Below are 24,194 nucleotides of genomic sequence, written 5' to 3'. Positions count from 1 at the left end.
TATTTTAATGAAAAATTATAAAGTAGTGTCTAAAAAGCTATGAATAATTTTAAAAGATTTAACATTATGTAGAATTATAAGGAAATAACATGCTTTCAAGCCAATAACTAAACCCAAATTATTGACTCAACGGGGTTCTTAAAACTTAGGTAATATAATTTACGGCTCTTAAAAGTTATAATTCTCCTTCTTGGGTGTTTTGGTTGTTTAGCCTTCCTTTGAACTTTGCTAGCTATGATAAATAATCTCTTGTGCGTTTGACGATAAAAAAAAAAAAAAAAGAATAAAATTATCTCCACAATGTTTTTAGAACGATAGGTCAACGTTGGACGTATACCTGAATTTTGATTAATGTTAGCTTTAAATTTGATCCCATCTCCTCGTCAATTGGACAGTGACCAAAGAATTAAAACAAAAGAAGAGGCCGTAATGCGAACGCTATGAGCTAATTCGAACAGCTTTTGGATTCACATTTTGCATTTTTGTCATATCCTTCTAGTCTTCTAGACGATGATGCGAAGAAAATTCGAACAAAGGCTATAACGTTAGTCAAGACCAAAGAAATATATAACTAAAGTCTAGTGTACAACACAACCAAATCTTGTGATTGTGGATTCAACTTTGGCGGTCCAAATTATATAATCCCAATTCCACGCTCATAATTTTCAGTTTCAAAAGTATTTCTTACAGGAGAATATATACAAAGCCGAAGGTTGCAAGAAATTTGCACAAACACATTCACTAATGAAGAGTCTGAAATATTGGCTATTAGAGCACCCTTCTATTGTATCGTTCCGGTGGAGTCCTACCCAATCATGGGGCTCCACGTGGTGGTTCCTCATCTCTGCCATCTCCTTTTACATCGCCGCCGCCGTAACCCTTTACCTCATCCTCAAATTCTGCCGTTGCAGCCGCCCTATCCCGTTGGGGCCCATCCCCGCAATCCACAGTATCGCCATGTCCTTAATCTCTGTCACCATATTTATTGGCATGTTCTTCTCTTCCTATGCTGAAGTACAAGACACTCGCTGGCTATGGCAGCGTACCAGAACAACCCCTTTTGAATGGTTACTCTGTTTCCCACTTGGTATTCGTCCCTCTGGTCGTGTCTTCTTTTGGTCCTACGTTTTCTATCTCTCTCGTTTTCTCCACCTGTTAAGGACATTCTTCATCATTTTGCGTCACCGAAAGCTCTCATTTTTCAGGTTATTTAATCACTCTATTCTTCTTCTCATGTCATTCCTATGGCTGGAGTTTTCACAATCCTTTCAGGTGCTGGCTATACTGTTTTCAACATTGGTTTATTCCATGGTTTATGGGTACAGATTCTTGACAGAAATTGGGTTACCTGGCAAATCCTTTTCGTTCACGGTGAATTGCCAGATGTTGTTATTGGTTTGTAACTTGGTGTGCCATGTTGGGGTGCTTTCGTTGCATTTTTTGAGAGGAGGGTGCAATGGAATCGGCGCTTGGGTTTTCAATTCTGTGTTGAATGTTGCTATTCTTGTGCACTTCCTTAAGTCCTACGTGGAAATGCATTGGCAAAGGAAGGCTACACATAACTCTTCTTCGAAAAGCGATGAGGGTTCGGCTAAGCAATCTAGACACAATGCCAAGTTGAAGACTTAGAACTTGGACACCAGAATAATCAAGTTATCACTGAGGTTCTTTGGCTGCATAATTTTGTTTTTTTCATACCCTCCTCCTTATATATATATATTTTTTTGGATGTAAAAAAATAATGCTGCTGCTCCTTATATTTGATTAGGTCCACCTTCGTCTTTATCAAATGTAATGACTCTGTATGGATAGAGAGTTTTTTTTTTTTTTTTTTTTCTTTGGTAAACGTATGGATACAGAGTGTGTAAAGCCTTAATTGATGACTTCTAAATTGAGATTGTACAGTTAAAAAAAAAAAAATTTGTAAGAGTTATGTTGTAGGAAAAGTGATTGTAATGTCATTAGATATTCGTTTTGCGTGCCTTAATTTTTTATTTTTTATTTTTGCTTTAAAAAGTGCAGGCCCCACAAAATATTATATGTGTAGAAAAAAAATGTGTCATGTGACATGATAGATGCAAACCCCAAAAACAAATCCTAAACGAATGATAGTTCTTCTAACATTTTTGTTTTTTGACCCCAAAATTTTTTTTTCCATGGTGCTGCAATTTTAGGAAGGTAAGAAATTGTTCTTTCATCTCGTCAGACCATTTGAGATGATTGTCCTAGACATGATTGTATCAATTTTACTATTTGAGAACCTCCTTTAATCGTTAATGTTAACGGCACTAAATTTAAATATGATCTAATTAAAATGCAAGTTGAAACCTCCTAAACTTCTCAATCAGCGGAAATTACCAATGATTTTTTAATATTAACGGTCAATTTTGTACGCTCTTAAAATGAAGTGTAAACCCGTAGGTTGAATGAACAATATCATAAAAATTATAACATTATGCATTACACTTCTTCCCATATGTGATTACTTTCCATACGAAACCTATAAACAATAAATTGCATAAGTAGAAATGAAATCAATCATTATATAAAAATTAAATAATAAATTATGATAAATAATATGAAAATATCAATATCCTTGAAATGTGTAAGTTCTTGAAGGACAAGATACATTTCTTTGTGGATGTAAATGTTTTTTTATTGGAGATACTCCAGTCCATTTATCGTTTCGTGACTAATTCAATTCAGGACAGGTTTCAGGATTAAGATTCTAAACTCTTCCTAAAGATGATATTAAAAAGGAGCGAATACATACTCTCAACTCACCTACTCAATTCTCTAACGTCGAGTCATTTGTGAATGTAAATAAGTTAAAAAAATATAAACATTAACTTAATTTAAAGAAAAAGTTCAAATCTCATGGTTCTAGACACAGTTCAATAGGTTAATAAACTAACAGGCTGCTAGCGCTAACAAAAAAAAATGCCATCAATTCATGAAATGGTCAACTTCTCGACTTTTTAATTTACTATTTTTTGTTTTAGATATATTAAATTTAATTGACACATCATTACCAACATCAGCGTTCGAGAAGGAGATGCTTCTCACCTCTTCCAAAATGGTCAAACTTTTCTTCGATTTCTCTTTCATTTTTGCTTTTGGAAAAAATTATATTTATGAATTTTTTGTTTACGAACTACACTATATACTCTTGAAAGTATACTAGGTTACACTATGAATTTTCGGAAATACATATTGTAATTTGCTGCAAAAATTTGTAAATAGATTCTTCCCCTTTATTTTTCTAGGTAAACTCATGTTATTTCTGACAAACACTCTGTTGGTCCCAGATGAACTCAAGAGAGGGTGAATTGAATTTATAAAATTTTCTCCTCTTTTTAAAACAAAAACAGATTTCCAAAGATAATCAATAGAAAATAAAGGATACCAGAATCACACAGCAATTCACGTGGGAAAACTTCCTTGGCTCAAGAGTAGTAAAAACCCACGCACCAATATGGATAAACTCTCCAATTGATCAAAAACACTTCACTAAAAGAGCCAAAAACAATAGTACAAGGTTAGCCCTACACTACCCTTATATAATTCACACCTAAATCTGAATGACTACTCAGCCACCCAAATGACACTTCACCAATAACTCACCTTCTGTCAACTCAGACAGAATCAATCTCACGCACAATAGCTTAACTCTAAGCTAACAAAAAGATTTAATAATAGAAATACCATGTGCTTCTTGAATAAGCAGATAGGTAATTTGAATTCCTATGGAGGAATATTCATTTTGCCAAGTGATGAATGTATGAATGAATGTTCTTGAGAAAACTCTTCAATTTGATGCACAAGAAAGAATCAAATCTTGAAAATCTTATTCTCTCTTGTGTTTTCTCCTCTTGTGAATATTGTATTTTATCATCTTAAGAATAATATGCAATGAGCCATATTTATAATAATAACATTTTCTCTTTCCTAAAAGCCCAAAAGGTATAATATTTAAATTTAAAATCTTTTTCAAAATCTAATCAGAAATCTTTTACTCTTGAATGAAATTTTAAATGCAATTATCAAAAATAAGATTTCTGATTTTTTTCAAATGAAAGATATGTAAACCTTAAATATCTTATTCTATTATGCAATGCAATCCTAATCTAAATCTTTGGCAAAGAATATTTTATTTCTCTTTTACATGAAATCTAAAAAGATAAAATCTATCCTAATCTTTACTTGATTCCATGCTTTTCTCTCTCTTCATGATATCTTTCATATCTTCTCCAATTTTCATGCAATCTTCATATTATCTTGAATACTAATTCAAATCAGAATAAATACTATTATGAAATCTCAAACAATCAGCTCATTAGTAATTTCAAGACAATAAAATATTATCAATTAAATTAACATTAAATTGATTGTAATAATCAAAACATATTTTAAATCAATTAAAAAATTGGGGTATAACAAATATCCAACACACTCAAATACCGAAATAAAAATAGTAGATTAATCAAAGGAAATAAGTTTATCATGTTATGTAACACACGAGTTATATTTATTTTTATGTGTGCTATATAAGATAATTTTATCTCATGTATTATAGAAATTATATTTCCATTAAGGGTCCTTTTTTTCTTATGTTGTTGAAAAAAAAATTATCTTATGTCACCTATTATAACTATGTATTTCGGAGAGCACATAATTATAATAGGTGATATAAGATAACTTTTTTCCAGCAACATAAGGGTATGATTTCCCTTCTTTGATTATATATATAGATATATATGTGCGTGTGTGGATCAGGATCATCTTACACCATATCTCAACCGTTGATTTCTGTGTATCCAACGGTTATAATTTAGGAAGTCAAATGAATTAATTAATATTAATTAATCATTAATTACACTAGAAATACCAATCGATGATTTCCGTCCATCAACGGTTGAGATGTAGTGTAAGACTTGTTAATCTTACACCGGTGTAAAAGATCTTGTCCTTATACATACATATATATATATATATATGTATATGTATATGTATATGTAGGTTTAATGTTTATATAGTGAATGCAAATAAGTTATCTCCATTTACGTTCAAAAAGACATCATTTTGGGTTGAAAGATTAAAAAATTATAATGATAAAGACTATCATAATATTGTAATAAATTAAAATTACAAAAATACCTTAATTTTTGTCCCAAAACTACCGAACAAATTTATTTGCATTCACGGCAGAAAAAATGAATCTTATATGATTTATGAAGTTGCACCATAAAAAAATTTATATGGGGTAAAAGTTTCTCCAGTTGTAGGAGAATTTTTTTATCTCCAACTCATACATAAAAAATGGCGTTCCTAAAAAAACCAATTTTTTTGTCTCAATTGATGACAAAACTTAGTATTGCCATCCATATATATATATATATATATATATATATATATATATATACACATACAGTGGCGGATCTAGAATACAAATTTTATGTCCGCACATTTAGTGACGCGGGTTCGGGGCAGCTCCCCCGAAAACTATTTTAAAGAAAATTTCAAATGCATTAAAAAATAAAAAATATAAATAAAAAAAAAACTTCAACTTAACATAAAAAATTATTCTCAACACTTTTTTTTAATCAAGCTGATTTGTTGTATAACATTATAAAATATTCAATAAAATATATGTCTTCCCACATATGTATCAAATCTGTCCATGCTACAACCTTGTCCTTTAGATTAATCTTGGCATCATGAGAGATCAGTATTTCAACAATCTTCAACCAATCTTTGCTGGCAGCATAGTGTAAAACAGTGCGACCCCCATTGTTTTTCAGATTAACATCAGCTCCTACCAAAAATGAAGAACAAGAACATTCAAGATACTTGATGAATCTTTCTGCATAGTAATACTTAAAAAAAAGAAAAAAATCAAAAATTCATGTTGGGTGACCAAATAGGTCCGCTCCTATATATATACACTCAATTTTGGTCGTTCATATTATTTATATCTAACGGTTATGATTTATTAAATATATGAGAACAATTAAATGATCAAGATTAGATCTTACATCAAATCTTGATCACTAATTTACTTGTATCTAACGGCTTACATGTCTAAATAAATCAAAGTTGTTAAATATACAAGAATATAACTTACACTAATATAAAAAGATTATATATATATATATATATATATATATATATATATATATATATATATATATATGAACTAATATGGGTTATGTCTTTGTAATAGGATTCATTGCTACAGTGATATAAAGAATTAAAGCTCTAATAGAGGATCTGAGTGTGCTAAACTTAGAAAGTAGCCATACAACGAAGGAGGTGTGTGTTTGCGTTTGGTTCTAACAAAGTAACAACATGCAATTCGATTGAGAAGATCCCTCTCTCATGGTAATAAGGGGTTTTATAGGAGGGGGAGAATTCTCTTTGGGAATGGTGGGTGCCAAATTGTTATGTCAAATAAATGATGATAGTTTAGTTGACGCATAAGAGCTGAGCAGTAATGAGAGTATGTGTTTGATTCTTCACAGTATCATCTCTCGAAAGTATTTAAAATCTTAATGTTGAACCAGTACCGAATCGGTCTAATCGTAAAGTAATGAACCGATTGAAATATTTAATATATATATATATATAGGGAAATGATATTGTAATAACCAAGTTGTGTTACTACCATGTTACTACCAATCAATCTCGCCGTTAGATTAATTATATTGATCCAACGGTTATATTTATTTTCATATTTGTATGATTATGATTCCCCATATTTAAAGTGAAAGCATTAAATATGAGAAATCATAACCATACAAAGGTAAAAATAAATATAAAGTATTAAATTTGGAAAATCATGACCATACAAATCTGGAAATAAATATAAACGTTGGATCAACATAATCGATCTAACGGTGAGAGATTGATTGGTAGTAACATGGTAGTAACACAACTTGGTTGTTACAATATCATTTCCCATATATATATATATATATATATATATATATATATATATATATATACAGGAAAAAATACTCTTACGTTGCAGGAGAGTATTTTTCTCTCCTACACATACATTGATTTTCGTGTTACTTTTTTTTCTTTTTTTATAGGTGGATGGATCCCACACATGATTATCTCTACAACATAAGAGAGCTTCTCTCCTGTTGCATGAGATTAATAAAGGCCATATATATATATATATTATATGAGGTAGGATCATTTGACATCGGTGTCAAATTTTAATTTTGACACCTCATCTGAGAGTCGTTAGATCAAAAAAGATCAACGACTCTGATTTGCAAGCATGTGACACCATTAATCTTTTTTTTTCTAACGACTCTCAGATGAGGTGTCAAGATTGAAATTTGACACCAGTGTCAAAGGATCCTACCTCATATTATATGTATATATATATATATATATATATATATATATATATATATAGGGTTTACATTTTTGCAGCTGTTGTACGTGCAGCAATCAAATATTTGCCATATATATACGTGAAAGCGTTAAATGCAGGGAATCAAAATCATACAAAAGATGAAAGCATTAAATGTGGGTACTCATAACCATACACCTGTCGTTGTTGTACGTAAAGCAGCTGCAGAAATAATTTTACCTCTATATATATAATTTCTCAAGCTGCTTGAGATACGTTTATCTTCGGCTACGATTTTGTGAAGTAGAGTAAGCTAGGGTTTTAAAAAGATAGTGTATTTTAGTCATGAAAATATTAAAGCTGTATTATTTATGTCCTATAAATTATGTAAAATTTTCTCACCACCCACCTGGTGATATTATTTCACGAGATTCTTATTCACAATTTTAATTATTAATAATCTCATATTTTCAGAAAAATTTTAAGAATCTCTTTCATTAAACATGGGTAATTAAGATTTTTATTGGGAATAAAAAATAATAAATTCTTAACAAAATGCTGCATAATGCTCTGTACGGCATCGGATACCATCTAAGCATCTTTGGGACATGCTAAACCATCCGGCCCAGCCCATCGTCAAAGCAATAATATACACTTTTTCTTACACTGAGTTTTTTTTATTCATTGAATTTTTTCTTAATGAGGTTTTAAGAAGGCGTGTCTCTAATGAACACATAAAGTGTTATCAATATTTAATAAAATGGTGAACAAATTAAAAAATATTACTTCATCTTGATTTCATTGAGATTTAATTATAAAAAAACTTATATGTCACTGAAATTGGATTTATAGGGGAATTTCTATTTTGTTAGAATTTTATTTTATTTTGATTACATCATCTTTAATTTTTTCGTGTCTTATATAAAACACAGTTTTAATATTGGTTTATTATATTTTGTAGTCCTATTGTTATTTATTACTTATACAATTTATTATTACTTTTATAGGTGACATTTGATAGCCGAATTATTTGGCCTTCACAGGAAAAACAAGGTTGGAGAAATACAAAATCCATGTTTGGTTGACAAAAATGATAAAAAAAATCCAGAGTACGAATTAATCCCAGCAATTGTTTATATGTGTAGGTAATGGACGGACAGTTTGCAAATAAATCCATTGATTACATGCAAACTTTTGTTGCCCGGGGAAATGGAACATTAGGCGCGAAAAAATTGACGGAAGTGACCTTCATTTTTGTAAAATCTGTGTAAAAGTATTTGCAAGCTTTGCGTACACTTGTCATAGCATATTCGTAAAATAACTTAACATTCTCACAAACATATCACAACTAAATATACACTCAGTAAATTTATTCATAATTTTTCGAGAAAAATTGATCTTACCAAATAGGTTTTTAGTAATATTTCAGTGAAATATATTTCTCATTATATTTCAATTATAATTATTATCTGGATTAAAAAAAAAAAAATTTCGTATACCAAACAACCATTACGTGAGTAAATCACACCAGTGTATACGAAGCCTGGGAATCAAGTTAGCGCTGAGACTCTGTGCTGCGCCCTGTGCCCTGTGGGCCTGTTTAAAGGGTTTTTTTTTTTATTAGAAACTCGTTCATTAGTCATTACTCGTTACGAGATGCAGTTACATGTAAAGGTGCCAGTATTTAATTTCTTATTGTATGGTTCACATATTTGAGGCCTTTCAAAGACTGGTAACGGTGCAGTCTTTGGACGTCCCATCCCAAGATGACCCACAATCTTAAACTGCTCCCACAAAGATATGGCCCCAATTTAATAATTTCATAAATACGCCCAAAAATGAAACGCAAAGGGTCAAGGTATGCTAAATCTTATAAATTCAAGTCAGTTTCTGAACCCACAGCCATCACTAGATTCACTACTACTCTTCATTACCCTCTCAATCCCAAAGGCAGCGTCAAAATCAAGAATATAAAGTCAAATATTCGTTTACAAAATCATGGCGCTTTCCACAAAAACCATTCCATTCCTCCTCCTCATCCTGCTCTTATCAGGTAATACATCTTCTGGCACCGTGTTTACCATCGAAAACCTTTGCAACCACACTGTTTGGCCCGGAACGCTATCTGCCAATGGTGCCGCCGTTCTCGGCGGTGGCGGGTTTTCCCTCCCGCCGGGATCATCTCTTCAACTCACCGCTCCGTCTGGCTGGTCAGGGCGTTTTTGGGGCCGAACCGGCTGCAAGTTTGATGTCGCCGGCAACGGGAAATGCGCCACCGGAGACTGCTCCGGCGGGCTCAGATGCATTGGGGGAGGTGATCCGCCGGTGACGCTGGCAGAGTTCACTATCGGAATCGCCAGTAACAGCAAGGATTTTTATGACGTGAGCTTGGTGGACGGTTACAACGTGGGAATGGGAGTGAAGGCAACCGGAGGTACCGGTGACTGTCAGTACGCCGGGTGTATTGTGGACTTGAACGGTCACTGTCCGGAGGAGTTGCAGGTAACGGAAGATGGGGGTTCGGTCGTGGCTTGTAAAAGCGCGTGCACAGCTTTCAACACGCCGGAATTCTGCTGCACCGGCGAACACTCGACTCCACAGAGTTGCAGACCGACGCAGTATTCGGAATTGTTCAAGAGTGCATGTCCCTCCGCTTACAGTTATGCTTACGATGATGCTTCCGGCACTTGCACATGTTCTGGCTCCAATTACCATATCACCTTTTGTCCGTCGGGGTCCTTCTAGTCATAGCCATCTCATGATTCATCAATATCATTTGTTTTATTCTTCCGTTGATTGCATGTTTATTAAGCCTAGCACGCAGTGTATGCATAATATACTGGTCTATTATCGATATCATTCATCATATGGTTGAAGCGCGATTTCGATTTTTTTTTTCTTTTAAATGTAGGTTTGGTGATTACTTATGAGAACGATATAATATGGGAGTAATTAAGTAATTATAGGTGGAAAAAGAGTGTGTCCTTTTAACGGCATGAGCGCATCATCCACCTTTCAAGTTCAATGTCTGATGCATCATCCACTTTTCTAGCTCAATGACCTCTTTTGTGAGGAGGTGTGTTAGAGAATAATAAAATCATTAATCTAGTGAGGGGTAGCTCATCCAACAACTTAAGCTTTTGGGTTAGGTCCTTTTAAGAGAGAGGTATACACAAAGAGGTGTGGATCCCACTGAAAAAAATAAAGACACAAAAATAAAAGTGTGGGATCCTTTTTGTGTCTACATATCTCTTAAAAGGACTTAATACACACTTTTCCCATTATTGGTATTGGTTAGTTGTACTTCATGATTTTGCCATTTGGCTTTCGCTTGTTAACTGAATCACAATAGTTGTCTGTTGAGACAATTAAGGTATCGGCTCGGCGAGCCAACCCATCCCGCACCTCAAACGAGGCAGGTTGACTCACTTTTTGACTGAGCGATATGTCCAATTTGCCACCTCCAGAGACAATGAGCCCAAGACTGGATTAGCCCTAAAAGTCAAAAAATATAATGGGACTATTAATTTACACATGTCCATGGAGAGCATGTAGAAACCCAGGTTCCTCACGATTTTACATCATAAAAATATGAAAGAAATTTTATAAATATAACTCTCCCCGATACTTACTATCTCTGTTATAATCGAATAAAATAACAGTTGTTATTTAATATAAATTTCTTTTCTTTCTTTTAAATTACTTCCTCCACTGTCTCTCTTATCTTCCTCTTGTAATCATGCTCTACGGAACACAATTTATAGTAACAAATGGTAAACTTTATTGGTGATAATTATAACATTCCTATATATATATAGCTTTATAATTCTCATGTTACATGAGAAGGGAATTCTTATGTCATAGAGATAAAAAGTATGTGGGACCCATATATTAAAAAAAGTTATGTGTGGAACCCATATCAGTACAAAAATCGAACCATATATTAGAAAAAGTCAAATTTTGATTCTCATGTTAGATAAGAATTATAAAACCCATATATATATATATATATATATATATATATATATACATACACGCGACTCAATTAATAAACTTAAGAAACATGCATGAAGTTTAAACTCCCGTGATATATTTGACCTTCCTTCTTCATACTTTTTTTCCTCTTTTACCTTGGCGTGAATTGTCATAAACTTTTCTCAAGACCCATCTCAATAATGGGCCCTTCCCCTGAAGGACCTGTAGGGTGCGTTTGAATGAGGAGAAATTTTTAGAATAATAGGGAAATGTGATTGATAGGGAAATAGGGGGAAAGTAAGTTTCGTAGGAACATGTAAAAAAAAATTGTTTGGTTGTAAAAAATTTAACCGGAGAAATCAGGTAACATTTATAAAACCTATGTTTGGTTGTAGGTAAAATATAGATGGGAAAAAATATGATATTACAAAAATATCCCTGTATTAAAAGTTGAAATGAATCCAACAACGAAAAAAGAGTTCAAATAACCCTGTCAGCCCCAACGACCATATGTAAAACAGAGTTGGAACTGGCAACGACCATATTTTATATCCTCGTTATCAGATTTGCTAACAAGTTTCCTCTTTGGTTGAATTCTCAATGCATAGATGTGTTACCCCAAATTGCCCTCTACCCAATTCTTTCCCAAGTGTATAGAACAATTTCACATCCTCAAATGGCTTCCCAAGGATTATCTCTTGCTTAACCACAGGTGTTGGATTTGGGGCAGGAACAGAAGGCTTCCACGGTACCTGAGGCACTGTTTGAGTAGATGCAGCATGTTTTTCGGGTAATTGGTAAGGTTGATAAGCTTGTCCTCTTGATTGGTTGACCAAGGGAGGTTCATGAGTCTTCTGGTTATGAACACCAGCAGAACCAACATGTCTGTAACCATTGTGTTCTGGCTCTGAATCTTGGGGGTATGCTCGTCAAAGGGTAAGTGCACAGTGAAACCACATAAGTTGATATCTTGCAATACCACCTTTGATTTGGGAATCAACGGCCGGCTATCTCCATGAGAAAGACATGCAAATGGGTTAGATGGTTTAATCACTTAGGTAGATAAATATGTCAAACCACTCAACCAAACAAGGACATCATGCAAACCCACTTCTCCATTTCCCCATCTATCTCTCCAAAATCCTCCAACCAAACACCCCCGTAATTCTTTTTTGGATACAAACTGGGAAACAAGAACAAACTATAAACTAACTGCAAAGTCGAGCGAGAGCAGCTCCTCTAGTCATGCTGTAAAACAGCTTCACAACCTACCGGGGGGTTATCGAATTCTAGCAATTCCCAAGTGTGCTGAGTTGCCTGAGATGCCAACCAGTTGGTTACTGCATTATCTTCCCTCAACATGTGAGATAATGAGACGAGCCAGTCTTCGTACAAGTAGTTGCTAATGCGCTTCGGGTGAGAGGAACTACAGTCCTGTTCAATCATCGACTTGGCCTCAAGGGAGTCTGTCTCCAGGCATACCCGTCGACATCCTTTGCTCCAAGCTGCTTGTAAACCCAGCTGATAACCAATGTCCCGTATCATCTTCGATCACTCCCCAACACGAGGACCATGCACCATATATATTAGTATAGCAATTAGATCAAATGCAGGAAAAATTGAGTCATAAATACCTTCTGCCGTAATTCAATGAGAAACTCTAGCTTTTAGACATAGATGGTGTATAACAATAATCTAAGAGTAAGTTCAGGATTCGCAAAGTTTGAAGCCACACCATATATAAACCCCCATTTTTTAACTGTTATGGATGACAGTTACTGAGAAAATATGGAAGTGATTGAACACTGCTAGATCTACTTATTTCACTCCGATAGTATCATGAATAGAATCAATGCATAGGAAATGAATTTTAATGGACAACATCTTTGACTACAATAAAGACACACTAACAGGACCAAGAACCCATACAACCTTGGATACTAAAAAAGTGAATAACTAGAGCCGAAGTAGCAGGTTGCATCCATTTGCTAAGTCAGACGAAGAATTTTCGTTCCGGTTTTCTTTTCCAGATTGAATTCCTTTTCATGGTCCATGATAGTTTTGAAGGAGCTTAAATTAACAGCGCGTATTAAAAAAAACGCATAAATGAAACCAAGATAATAAAATGAATGGCAAAATAAAGGAAAAGAAGAGATCGTGACATATATACAACAGAAGGAATGAAGCAGAACTTTTTCTTTTTGGAGGCCTTCGGCCAAAGCTCTGACAATCATCTTAACTCTTTTTTTTTTTTCCTTTTTCTTCTTTACACTCTACTTTCTCTTTCCCTAGATTCCAAATTTTCTCTACAAAAGGCTCTCCTCTTTGAAAGCCAATCTATAACCCCCTCCAATTTTTTCTAAACAATTTTGGATGAGCAAGCAACCCCCAAATCTAAGGATTAAAAAATTATAATTAAAAATCCCCAAAAGAAGAGGAGGGGGGGGGGGGGGGGGGTGTTAAAGTGGCCTATGTCTTACAGATATTCCTTTCAAGGAACTATTTCTAAAAGAAAAACCACTTCGCAGACGATTAAACCATGACAATTTCATCTCACCAGAGCCGGTGCACTGACCCTCCCATTCCCCCTCACTGCTGAAAAGAGTTTGGTCAGAGCAGTCAAGTGAAGCTCCACATGCTAGATTATAAGATTTGCATGCAGAATGGCATACTCGGAGCCTGTTGTCTCCATCCTTGTCACACTTCTGGATTGAGATCTGAAAATTAAGTGCAAAACTCTTCAGACAAACAGGCAACATTACCAAATATGCTCTTATTATCTAGAAACAATGATAGAAAGCATTACAACTCAATAAAATCTATCTCATGTTCCTCAGTTTCTATCATTGTAAAAACCCACATCACTCATGTTTGAATTGGCATGTTGAAACTTGGAAAGTCGGTATTATCTCAGCAAATCAAATAACCAAATCATTAAACATATGTGGAACCAACTAAACTCCGCTAATGCTATGGGCCTATGGCTTTATCAAAATGGAGTGTCACGTGCAGAACATAATAATGTGTGAACCAATTAGGAAAGGAAACGAAGGAAGAAAAACCAACAGAGTAAGATAGTGAAACAAAAGAATAAATTTTTGTATGAAAAGACACTTTACCCAGCAAGCAAGCCGTTTAGCAGCCTCATCACAATAGGTGCTGCCAAATATATTAAATAATTTCCTAGCACCACCAGGGAATAACCGGTGGTAGTTGGGCATGACAACCACTTCTTCCAGCTGCTGTAGTATGCTTGGCTCGTTGGGTGCACAATGCTGTCCAGAAACATCATTTCCCAATACTTTTTTGCAAACCGAAAGACTAGATAGGAGCATGGAGCTGTTCTGGCATGTATATCCCGCATAGTCAGAACAGCGGAATTCACAAACTCCATTATCACAAACCCCACCATGAAGGCTGCATTGCTCATCACATACTGCTGCAAGTAGTATGAGGGACAAGTCAATAACCAAATAATGTTTCTACTTGGAACTAATAATGTTTCTGCAAGAAACAATAAATGTTTTTCCTACTTAAAAATTGTTTAACAAGATTGACATAATTTTTTTTTCCTTTTCTAGGTTTAGCAGGTTATGCTGACCTAATCCCTTCGGGAATGGGTCAATACAGATAGGCCATCCTAACAACTGGCATCTCCAAGGCTCAAACCAATATCCCCCTGGGGGAGTACAGTTCATTTATCACTCCGCCCAAGCCCTTGTAGGCGACTTAATCTGTTTTAATTAATGTCGTAGTACTAGTGATTCAAAAAATTGAAGAAAAATAACATAAACTAGAAAGCCTTAATTACATAAAAGGGATTGAGGTTAATTATCCTAAAGAAACCCCAACACAACATTTTTTCAAGTACTCCAATGTTCGTAGTGGGTATCGTTTTTCAAAGCTCATCCCTAGCATATCATATTACTTTGGAAGCAATGCTTTCATTAATCAAATATTAGATTGGTGTTATTTGCATTTACTATATAAGAAAAAACTAGTATATCCTTTAGAAAATAAGGCAAGAACTTAATCCCTGAAAAATAAGTAAGAAATTAATAATGTTTCCCATCCCCCCACCCACAAAATAGAATAAGAATACACAACAAGTTAGAGAGAGAGAGGGGGGGGGGGATGTCAGATCATAAATGTAGATCTCGTACAGGGAGAAATATTCTTGCAGTAAATATCTAGTCTTTAAAATTGGTGTGTACCAGTGGAACAGTCAATGCCAGTGTAGCCAGTTTTACATTCACAAATCCCATTGGAAAGGCATATGCCATTGCCAGTGCAATTGCTGGGGCAGGAACCTGGAAGAATTTAAGAGAAAGCACTGTTAGAAAAGGAAAAAGTGAAAACTACACACTGCTACCAAACAGAAGGTAAATTACAGAATAAGCCCAACGAATACATAAATTATAACATAAAGGAGGGAAATGAGAGCTCACGTTTACTGCAATCATGACCATGAAAGCCAAGAAAGCAGTGGCATCTTCCATCGACACAATCTCCATTGAAATTACATGAATCGGGACATTCACCAGACACAACTACTGGGTCGTTGTTACAGAGCTCATGATATGCAGGGCAGATTAATTCACCTATAGGAAAATATAACAGAGTAAATTGTCTTTATCAACTAATTGAGAAATTTACACCATGTGAAAAATTAAATATGGGGGAAAAAAAAGCAGTATTATTAACCATTAAAGCCAGGGAACTGAATGGGTCCACCAGCTTGAGGACACACTTTCCAGATACCATCTACAGCAACCTGTAGGATACATAACGGAGCTTCATTCATTGAACTTTGTGATAAAGGAAAAAGGGGGGATGGGTGAGACTATAATTCGAATACAGGCTTAAGAAAAAAGCAGTGGCAATTGCAGCCTGCCCAAACCTTAATGAAGAAATTGTCATACTCAAAACATGGTTGCTCAGTCACATATATTATCACTTCAAAATTTAAATTATCTAATAAACACATCAATGAAGAGGTGGGATCAACAACCATGACATGCTTCCTCATCCAGAATAGAAGGAAAAAAAAACCCTATTATTACATTATTTCGTTATTATATTATATCTCATGCTTCCACGTTGAAAGTGCCAATATAAATCAAGGGAAACCTTAGTTATTTTTTGAAACAATCAACTTTTCTCACTGCTATTAATGTGATGTATGTACACCCATTAATTCTAGGGAGCATGCATCTCATTAATTCCAAGGTATGGACTATGGGGTTGATGGGCTGTATGTATATACTGCTTAAGATTAAAGAAAGTACAGTCCCTCGGAATTCTTATACCAATGCTTAAGAGAACAAGGCAGTGTCCATTGTTGTCATGATTGCGCAAAAAACCATACGGTCATATTAGTGCACAAGATCGTGAATGGGATCGTGCTCCTCTGAGATCGAATGAGATCTTCGGAAAAAAAACATGAAATCTGTGGGACCGTCCAATCCCACCGTTCCAACGATTGTGAAAAAAAGCCCACATCCAGAAGTTTGACCCATGACCCAGAAAAATCACAAAAAATCCAAATTCAAAACCCTAACTCCATATTTTCATCTCATCCTTACTTGCAACTGCCATCTGCGCATTCTCCCTTGCAGGCCAACCTTATGGCTGCGACAGCACTAGTCTGTGCTTCGTAGTGTGATGTTGACCCCAATGTTATTAAGATCGAGATCTTACTTTAGATCAGGAGGGGATAAAAAAATCGTAAATCGTAAAATCAACACGGATCGTAAAATCGTACCTGTACATATAAAATATTAAAATCACATGAATTTTTAAAAGGGTTTTTTTTTTTCTCTAAGAATATGGGGATAACCTTTTATATTTTAAAATGGTAACCTTATTATATTTTATAAATTAAGTATGAGAAATATTTAATTAACTAAAACTATATTGACACATACAAAATTTAATTATTTAATTGCTTAACTAACTAAAACTTTTATGAGAAATATATATTTTACTAAAACTGTGCAGGGATCTAGAAAAATATTTTTTTGCAGAGATAAGATTAGTCTTCCTTAAACGACTAAATTGGAAGTGGGCCCTTGGAATCCTTATATTTCAACTTCCCATTATCCCATAAACGTCGAAAAGAATAGTCTTCTTCTCTCTTCAAGTGACCATTTTTTTCTCTGCAAAGATGGTCACTGTTGATTTGGTCTCCGATAAACACAACACTGCCGATGACAACAGCCAGCTGCTTCATCCCTCTCACTCTTCTTCTTGTAAATTTGGATTTTTCCCCTTGAATCGCTAGAACTTCCTCCTTCTCACTCTTCTTCTTGTCAATCTATGTTTTTTATCCTTGAATCGCTTGAACCATGGGATTGTCCGATCCCACCGGTTCTACGTTTTTACACGTCGATCCTAACAGATCTGAGAAGAAGATGATCCTATATGCGATTCAACTCGTTTGAAGGAAAAAGACATAGAATCATACGATCCTAAGATCTTCCAAGCGATTTTAATAACCATGGTTGACCCTCTCCTCTCTACTGCATTTGGCCTACGACTGAATTGCGACCCTTTTCTTCCATTGGCGCATGCTTCTGACCTATGACCCTATTTTTCCCTTTGAGTTGCTAATTTGTAAAAAGCACTTTCTATTGCATATATTGAGTTGACTTCCGACTGGTATAGGCTGCAAATTTTATTTTGTTTTTATTGTGAGCTTAATATTATTTGAATATTGAGTGGGTCTTGTTTGCTTAAGTCTTGAGTAGGTCTTATTTGTTTGTTTGCGAATTCGCCTGCACTTTTTTTTTCTTAAATGTTAAATGTTAATTCTTCACTTTCTATTATTTTCTTAAATGTAGTTATTTAAAATTGAAATGCTTAATATATTATTTTTTATAATTAAAATTAGGATGAAAATACTTAATATATTACTTTTATTATTAAAATTAGGAATGTAGGATCTTACGATCCTTGCGGATTCCAATATTTACGATCTTCCTATCCCCTTCCAATCTTAGGTAAGTTCTCAATCTTAGCAACCTTGGTAGTGTCAAAGCTCCAAGTCAAAATCCAATTAATAAAGCATTTTAAGGGGAATATTTCACTTGTTAATGACACTGAAGACCATACCTCTAAAGAATTGTTGATACACCTGTGCTGATAACAACCATTCCCCTGGGTCATAGAACCTCTTACAAATCCTGTACGTACTAATGATGAGGCCATACACCTGCCATCCAAAAGGGAAAAATAGTTAGCAAGCAACTCTATATCTCCATGTTGTCAATAAAATAAATGAAAAGCAAACTAGGGGCTAGGGCATAGGTTGGCCGTCACAAATCTGACCTAGAGTTACTTCCTCTGATTTCACCTAGCATTCTATCAGGTGCTCGTGCACTGTTAATGTCTGTACATGATCCATCAGAGTATGCAACAAAATAGGTGCAATAATCAGCCAATGAGGATTGTCCACCTGCAACAACCAGTGAATACCGAAACTTCAGCCAGATCACATAATTTACTAACAAAACATTACAAGGGCCACAAAGGTGTAGTGACAAGAAAAATCAATGTCCTGTAATGGGACAATAAAAACAGCAACTACACGTCAACGGGAATGCAATAGCCTAGAATGTACAACAATTTTTTGACAGTTCAGCATTGATATCAAAAGAGAAAAGGCATGAAAACAGAGCATCAATGGATTAGCATTGACTTACATAAAAGAAATGCAGACATGATTCTACATACCTTTATTGGCTTGTGGAAAATACTGAGCCCACTGAGGGAGGTCTCCGCTATAAGTTACGATAGGACAGTATCCCTCTGCCTCCCTGTTATACGTACAGCCAGAAAACTGTGTTGTGTTGCAATGATAGGCTCCCTTCCAGAGATTGCAAGGGGAGGTAACAAACTCAGTACCTTGGTTGCGACCCCAATCAAGACTGTCTGCCATGCTATAATTGGCCATATACCATCCACTATCTTCTAAGAGAGCTAGTGTCATTTTTGAAACTACAGATCTTGTATCCACAGAACCAGTCATAATCTCATTCATCAGAAGCCTTTTTTCCCAGTGAGACCCTGCAAGTCATTTACAAATCTTGGATTAATCATATACAGTGCCTCTAAGACCATGGTTTTGTTGTTTGATTATTTTATGCACCTCTTGGACAAGATTTTAAACAAGCAGAGAGAGGGAAGGTGAATTCTTTGTTAAGAATCTTACCAAGAAAGAGGATGGAATTAACTTAATATTCCATTTTGCATATAGGAAGTTTAAATAAGCAAATTCTCTTAAAAAAAGATATGGTAACATCAATAGTCTTGCTACAAACACGGGCTGGATACTTGTATTCCTTTAGCACTTATGGTAGTTATTCTTACAAACAAAATGTTGGTCTTGGAGAGCAATTTAAACTGTGATGTAAATGTAAATGTAAATTGAGCTTTTGCCTGCTAAAGGAGAAAAATACAGATGGCCACGGTAATAAATTCCAAAGGAAAGGACAGAAAGAAAAGGATGACCTAGGCATATTTATTAACAAGAAAAAAAATTAATGAATTAAAAACCTGATGTGCCACGTCCTCCACCATCTTCCAGCTCTAAACCAGTAAAGTTTTTTGAGAACGCCTGCCAACAATTCACTCATCAGTCAATTATTGAATCTTTTGATTTGATGAAGAACACCTTAGGTATAAAAACAGTAAACAGGCAATGAAAAATATCAAAGCGGATATGTTCCCAAGCAAATACCATATAATGATATCGTGAATGCATGACAACACGAGGAAGCACCACACGTGTTACCATCCGTCCAAGTTTTTCATCCATAAGTTGTTCAGTAACCTTCAAAGGCAACAAGTAATGATGAAAATTATAAAAATGTGACATTATTGAAAGCACTGATGAACAGAAATTTTTTTAATATACATATTGGAAAGAAAAACAGCATATTTCTAAAAATTAGAACAGACACACAAATGAGTCACTCAATTAAGCGCCAGGAAACTTTGGTATCATTCATTCACTACTTTTCCCCCTAAAATATTTTATATTCATTATAATTCCTCAATTTATTTTAAAGACAAATCAAAGAAATTGGGTAGAATCACCAGAACCATTAAAATTTCTGTCTCCACAAATACAAGCAGAAATTTTACTCAACTTTCAGGTATATCACATTTCATGTCTATGTGACATGTAATAATTATTATTATTATCATAATAAGAATTTGAGAAAAATAATCACCATTCAGGATCTCAAACATTGCGAAACAGACACATTATTAAAAAAAGGAAATAAAATTGATCTTACGTCACAAAAGGCAGCCTATACCTGATTACGCCGTCTTTTCCTTTCATCTCTAAAATGAGCGAAGGCATGTGGATCAAAACCAAGAACATGCATAACCTAAAAAAAAAAAAAAAACTAATATACTGAATACTACCACAAATTGCCTTCCATTCTTCCAATATATATATACGTATTATAAATAAATAAGCTAGAAACAAGCAAACCTCATGTATCAGAGTAGCTGAAAGCAAAGTTTCTTCCTCAGCAGTCAAATGGCGAGGTGCAACATTAACATGTCCTGCAAAAAATAAAATTACTTTCAGCTCTGAAACATCCCAAATGCAAGATTAAAATGGCCATTTAAACCAACATATGTTTCTAGGATAGTGCACCAGCTATAGCACGGCCCCATTGATCCCGTTCACATGCCACTGCCCAAGCGAGTGTATTTCCAATTGTAGGTCTTGTAGTCACCAAAAGAACTAAGTCGGCATCAGAGACACCCTCTGAGGAAGGTGACGAAAAAGGTTATCCTTACATTCACAAGTACAAATCTTATATTTAAGTTTTACAAGAACTACAATGCATGCAACATTGCAACAAATAAATTGTACCCTCAATATATCTACGAGGAAGCTGTACTCCTCCATCTTGTCCACATGCAGAATATCCACTTAATTGCAAGTTCCCCTTGACAGGCTCAACAGCCAATGCTCTCCTAAACCAGTCTGCTGTCTGCCCTAATGCCTGCAATAAGTCATCAAGGGTAAATAAGATTGCCCAAAGAGACATAACAAGATGCCATAACTGACGCAGCACCAAGTAATCTTCATATAGGAAAAAGATTATCGGCCTAGTGAAAAAATTGACCTTACGAAGGCGACATTTTTTGTCCTCTCCTGAGATATCTTCAGAAGTGCAGTTATACCAACAATCACCAGAGATTGGAGGACAACCATGAGGATTACAAGAAGGGAAACCAGGAAGAGAAGTCATGGGAGGCTCCCCAAGCTGTTCACAGAAAATTAAATATTTAATTTAATTAAAATCCATTGAGAAATAGAATACCAATGTCATGGCTAGGTAATATACGTTCTAAATTTTTTTTTTCATTCATATTAAACACTCACTTTGACAATATCACCAATTTCTCGACAATCTCTCTCAGGGGAGTGGCCAACAGCATCATAATTTAGATATATTCTGATAGGTTTCTTTGCATCCTTTTGAGACCCTGATGATGTTGACGCTTCAAGTAATGCCCTACCTTTATGCTGAAGGGGCTTCAAGAGACCAGGCTCGTAAACCTGAGGGGTAATTGAATACACCTTGTGACCAGGTCGCTTCCTCTGTTCAAGAATCTGGTCATGTATGCAAGAATGAGAAGCAATGTTCTTAGTATTCATTTCCAAGTCTCCCCGTTGAGGTTCGTGTTTGTGGGGCTTTGCATTGTGGGCTTCCACCCATGCCAATATCAATATAATCTGCAGCATGAAGCAGACGTTTAGTAAATATCAAACTTGAGCAACCATGGCGCCTATATTCATATATGCAAAAAGCAAGCAATGAGTAAACTCAACCGTTGTTAAAAACATTTGTTAGGATATCAAAATGGAAACATGTGAACCCTGTACCTATGTCTATAAGAAGGTACAAAATCTTTTTCCTTTTTTTGGGGTCATACAAACAAAATTTATTTTAAACTTCGCGCATCAGAGTGCCACCACTGACAAGAGCCAAACCTAGGATCAGCAGAATTTCAAAATTAAACATGTAAAACAGAAGGCAAAGGGGGACCCAGAAACGACCAATGAATACTCCGCCAGAGAGGCCAGCTGAATAACTTTCATTTAAATTTTGAATAAAAAAATATATAGAGAGAGCAAAAGATAGAGACGCTAGGAACCAAATAAAACAAAATCTTCAAAACGGAAATAATATGCATGACTAAACCAGCACCTCCAAGATCAATCATTGCTCATACGACAAAACCCTAACCTTCAGAGTTCTGTTTCAGGACAAACATAACAAAAATATGGTGTACATATCAACTTCAAATATTTAATTTCTTACTATTTACAGCAACCAATCATGTTGAGCAGAGTATTCAGAAAGGCCTGAACCCAAAACGACAGAGTAAAATTGAACTACAAGAAATTCAATATAAATAAACAAGCAGAAACTCACGAACTAGCAGAAAGTTTACCTCCAAAGCAACTACGGCAAATCGAACCTTGCAATGAAATCTGGACCGCGACAATGAAGTGCGCCGAACCATTAGCTCCATGAAAAGATGAACACTCAAAAACATATGGCGCCGATTCCATCAAATCGCCGGTGAATTTTCGATCGGCTTTAAAACGCACGAAAATCTTCGGCTCGTACACATTTTGGACAGACAAACAAAGCGAAAAAAGAAGTAACCTTTTCAGGTAACAGAGGTTTTGATTTGAAAGGGATAAGCAATGTTCGAAGATACAAGTAAAGTGCAAGGACTCTGACTGAGGAAAAAGTGCTATTCTGGTGAAGAGTGATTCAGAGAGAGAGAGATGGGAGCTTTCAACTCATATTGTGACTTCAGAAGTAACTGTTTCTGATATCTGGAAATGAAATAGAGGACACTGACAGTGAACGGAAGAGAGAGGAGATGGACCACAAAAATCAAATAATTTCAGAGGAGTGGGTGGACAACATCTGTGTTTTTTCTTAATCTTTTTGTGTTTATCCAATTGATAAAAAAAAAAAAAAAAAAAGGAAATATAAACACATATTACTTTTTGCCTTGTAAGGTTCTCTCAGTTTCACCTCCTTAATGACTAAGTTTGCTGTTTATTTTAAAATAAAGTAACAAAACATTCAATATTTTACTACATAATAAAGTTAAAATTTCATATTCAATTATTTCTATTAAAATCTTGTATCTATCTCTTATTCTCATTAATAATGATAAATTTTAATTAAATCTCATGTATTTATTACGTGAAAACAGATTGATAAACTTAAATTTTAATAAGAAAGAATTTACTCTGTTACTAAATATATTTCTTGATAAAAATGATAAAGAATGCAACTTTAAAATTAAAATTAGTTTATTACTCGTGCGATGCATGCACGGTGAAAAAATTTGATTTGTTTATCTCATAAAAGTAAACATAAATTTTAAATAATTTTTTTCATTTGAATTTTATAGCACATAATTATTAAAGAAATAATTAAAAGATAAAATAGATAAGAGATTTGCAACTTAATATTGGATTGGATGTAATCTATAATAGACTTTAAGAATATTACATTAATGATGCCAAACTTCTTCCTCAACAGCTTTGTTCATACTCAATTTTCTCTTCTACAACAAGGTGTATCGTACTTCAGCAATAAAATAAATAAATAAAATTGTTGTGGTCTATATAGTGTATTAATGATATAGAATATAGAAATAATAGTTTATTGCTTATGCGTTGCACAAAGAAAAAAAATTAATATGTTTGTCCTGTAAAAGTTAACGTAAATTTTTTTGAATCTACAGTGACGTCATAAACGTCTACGATTGAGATTTATTCTTAGAGTAGAAC

General features: G+C 34.6%; 3 protein-coding genes across 4 annotated transcripts; 2 read left to right on the top strand and 1 right to left on the bottom strand.

Moving 5' to 3' along the window:
• Positions 1–744: 744 nt before the first annotated feature.
• On the top strand, positions 745–1,629 carry LOC133313337 (elongation of fatty acids protein 3-like). Its single transcript, XM_061514703.1, has one exon. It carries the CDS (start codon positions 745–747, stop codon positions 1,627–1,629), a length of 885 nt encoding a protein of 294 aa, XP_061370687.1.
• A 7,735-nt stretch (positions 1,630–9,364) lies between these two features.
• On the top strand, positions 9,365–13,116 carry LOC133313323 (pathogenesis-related thaumatin-like protein 3.5). Its single transcript, XM_061514686.1, has 2 exons — positions 9,365–10,098; positions 12,461–13,116. The coding sequence occupies exons 1-2, from the start codon at positions 9,365–9,367 to the stop codon at positions 12,504–12,506; spliced, it is 780 nt and encodes a 259-aa protein (XP_061370670.1). The 3' UTR covers positions 12,507–13,116.
• Positions 13,117–13,244: 128 nt separating this feature from the next.
• On the bottom strand, positions 13,245–23,221 carry LOC133313319 (uncharacterized). 2 transcript variants are annotated; one of them, XM_061514673.1, is made up of 17 exons: positions 22,829–23,221; positions 21,753–22,106; positions 21,493–21,633; positions 21,237–21,369; positions 21,015–21,128; positions 20,847–20,920; positions 20,665–20,739; positions 20,082–20,174; positions 19,898–19,958; positions 19,076–19,408; positions 18,671–18,797; positions 18,455–18,554; positions 16,046–16,115; positions 15,790–15,942; positions 15,556–15,651; positions 14,461–14,780; positions 13,245–14,058 (listed from the first exon to the last, which is right to left on the bottom strand). In XM_061514673.1, the coding sequence occupies exons 1-17, from the start codon at positions 22,931–22,933 to the stop codon at positions 13,801–13,803; spliced, it is 2,607 nt and encodes an 868-aa protein (XP_061370657.1). In that variant the 5' UTR covers positions 22,934–23,221; the 3' UTR covers positions 13,245–13,800. The 2 variants fall into 2 exon arrangements, with proteins under 2 accessions (XP_061370657.1, XP_061370658.1); XM_061514674.1 differs by having other exon boundaries at positions 14,461–14,777.
• Between the last annotated feature and the right edge of the window lie 973 nt (positions 23,222–24,194).

The sequence above is a fragment of the Gastrolobium bilobum genome, unplaced genomic scaffold (assembly GCF_033153095.1).
Source record: "Gastrolobium bilobum isolate Gb01-03AN ecotype WA unplaced genomic scaffold, APGP_CSIRO_Gbil_v1 utg14062, whole genome shotgun sequence".
NCBI lineage: Eukaryota > Viridiplantae > Streptophyta > Magnoliopsida > Fabales > Fabaceae > Gastrolobium > Gastrolobium bilobum.
This window is presented reverse-complemented; position numbering and strand designations above follow the sequence as displayed.